At 45.9% G+C, this 2,571-nt stretch overlaps 1 protein-coding gene across 1 annotated transcript in view; it reads right to left on the bottom strand.

Moving 5' to 3' along the window:
* Positions 1 to 2,571, bottom strand: part of LOC105559952 (oxidation resistance protein 1) — a 159,523-nt gene that overhangs the window by 45,173 nt on the left and 111,779 nt on the right. The window contains exon 5 of the mRNA XM_012008626.1: positions 1,777 to 2,005. Coding sequence (XP_011864016.1) covers positions 1,777 to 2,005 — 229 coding nt within the window. The remainder of the gene's footprint in view (positions 1 to 1,776; positions 2,006 to 2,571) is intronic.

Raw genomic sequence — 2,571 nt, 5'->3', positions numbered from 1 at the left:
CTTAACATATTACATCATTTTTTTCTAATCATTAATTTTTTTCTCACGAGATGAATTTGCGTCCGAAATTTACTTCCAGGAAAAGAACGAGGGGGAAACCGCTGACGGCATTGTGGTGTACAGATTTGCGGCATTACTGGACATTACTAGGCATCTTTTGGGCATTAGGCCTTGCTGGGGCATTATACATATAAAATAAGATAATAAGATAAAGTAATGCCCGCTGGGCATTAGTGGGCATTGGTGTACAAGATTTTGGCCAGCGGTTTATCCCTCGGAAAAGAATGACAATTTAAAATGATAATGTGACGTTCTAACAACGATACGAGCCCAAAATTATTCTAATTCGCTCGCTCGGACAGGCGGTAATGAGAACCCGGGCTACCTGCGTCCACCTATAATCGACAGGTGAAACGCAGGCAAGTTCCGCCGGTTCGCCGCGGGCGACCGGCGAATAAAACGCGAAAAGGCAATCGCGTTAAGGCCATTCTACAATTGCGTAAACGTAGTTGTAGGGTTGTAGGAGTAAAAGTAGTAATAAGTGTTGTACATCAAAGTAATATACAATAGAGTGAGATACGTCGTAATTGAAATGAATGATTAGTTAGCTTTTACGTCCTACATTGTTGTAGTCGTGAAAGATCAAGTTCAGCCATCTTTTACAACAGGCTTTACAATTGGAAATGCTAGTTTAAAACTGTGTTTTACAACACTGTACAACCGCTAACAACTACGTTTACGCAATTGTAGAATAGCCTTTAGTCGGAATGGCGCACCGCATCGATCTCCCGGGGTCCGCGTAACGTGCTGACGCATTAATATTCATTCCAACGGTCGACTTTGTACGCAGCCAGATAATATCCGATATCCCAATTCTTTCCTCCGTGTGTTTAGTCAGGTGAGAGCCAATCTAGCGCGTATCACGCGCGACGCCTGGGCGTAGCTGCTCCGCGGATCCTGCTGCATTATTCATGGCCACGTCGCTACGCGTCGCGTGTATCAAATCTGTCTCGCGCATTAGCATAATGCGAGACGGGATACAGGACCCCGGGGCGACGAATCCGCCGGGAGTAAGGACGGAATCTCCGTTTTAATTGCGCGCCCTCGTTGCGTCGTAAATGGAGAAGAAAAAAAAAGGAAAGGCGCCGTCCTTCGACGATCAAATCACGTTCGATTCTCTAGCGCAAGTAGACTTCAAACGTCGTCGAAAATATTCCTTCCTTTCGCCTCGCGGGTCTCTCGATGATGGATAAGCGTGGCGACGAGACCGAATTATCATTAATAAGACTTTAATTATCTATTCTGCGAAAGCTTATTATTATCTGTAATAAAAACTATCGTGCGCGTAACGACACGTCAGCGATTTCTCGCGTCTCCGCTTTCGTTCGCTAAATGGCAACATAGATTGGTCTCTTTAGCGATTACGACACTGTGCTGAAGAGTGTCTAATGTTTCGATCAAGATCCCTTTCTTTCCGCCGATTCTATGATCTTAAGTGGCACCGCTCGCAAAATAAAAGGATTAAGGCCCGGTTGCACCGGCTCAATTTTGACCTCAACCTAATTCACTCTTTGCCTCTTTCTAAGGGAAACAACTAGAAAGAGACGAAGAGTGAATTAAGGTAAAGTTAAGTGACGTTGGTGCAACCGGGGCCTAAGAGTGAAAGGAGACTCTTAAACGTAGCTCTTTGTTGAGTATGAACTCGAGGTTTTAGCAAACATTCTGCGATAACCCAAGTCAGCGTCCAAGAGGATTAAATAGAACGACGAAGATTACCTTTTTCCTCGGGTGGTAGGTCATCCTGGGACTCGTGATCGTGGCAAGGGTCAGGGCTGGGCGCATCCGCGGCTGATCCTCCACCCGGGCGTCCTTCCCCCTTCGCCGGCACCCATAACTGCTGACCGGAATAAATGAAAGTACTTCCGAGCCTGTTCAATTTGCTCAGCTCGGACGGCGTCGTGTCGAATCGCGCCGCCACCGACGTAAGCGTGTCTCTGTCGCCCACCTGTAATTACGAAGGCAAACGTGTCATTAGGCGTCTCAATTTACGGCGGACGGAGTCCCGCGGAGAGAGAATCACTTTCTTCGCGCGTCTTATGTAAATAAGAGGACGTCATCGCCCTCGTTGTCATGTACCATGTTTCTTACGTCTTGCATCCACGATCCAAGAACTGTGTCCAAGTTCTAGTTCCGAGAAATCTGTAGGCAATCGACTTGCAGCTTTTCCGTAAAAATCTTTTACGGAATCTTTTACGGAAAAGCTACAAGTTGATTGGCTACATATTTCTCGAAACTTGGACATAGCTCTTGGATCGTGGACACAAGACTTTAAGGCCCGGACACACTTAAGGGAATACTGGAGTGATTCTGAACTTTTGGCACCTTCTGCTCCTAGAACTGTCAATTCGTGGAAACATTTGTGTAGTACACAAATTATGTGGCTTTTGTGTACGAACCGACAGTGTTCCATTATTCGGACTAAATCAGAGAACAGCATGGTATCATTGAAATCAAGTTTAGAAGCCCAACAAGGTTACCTAACCTATAACTTATTCGGGTGAATACCCAGCA

This window comes from Vollenhovia emeryi, unplaced genomic scaffold, assembly GCF_000949405.1.
Source record: "Vollenhovia emeryi isolate VEMERY1.0 unplaced genomic scaffold, V.emery_V1.0 DF939248.1, whole genome shotgun sequence".
NCBI lineage: Eukaryota > Metazoa > Arthropoda > Insecta > Hymenoptera > Formicidae > Vollenhovia > Vollenhovia emeryi.
Note: the sequence above shows the minus strand (reverse complement) of the source record. Positions and strands in the feature narration are given on the sequence as shown.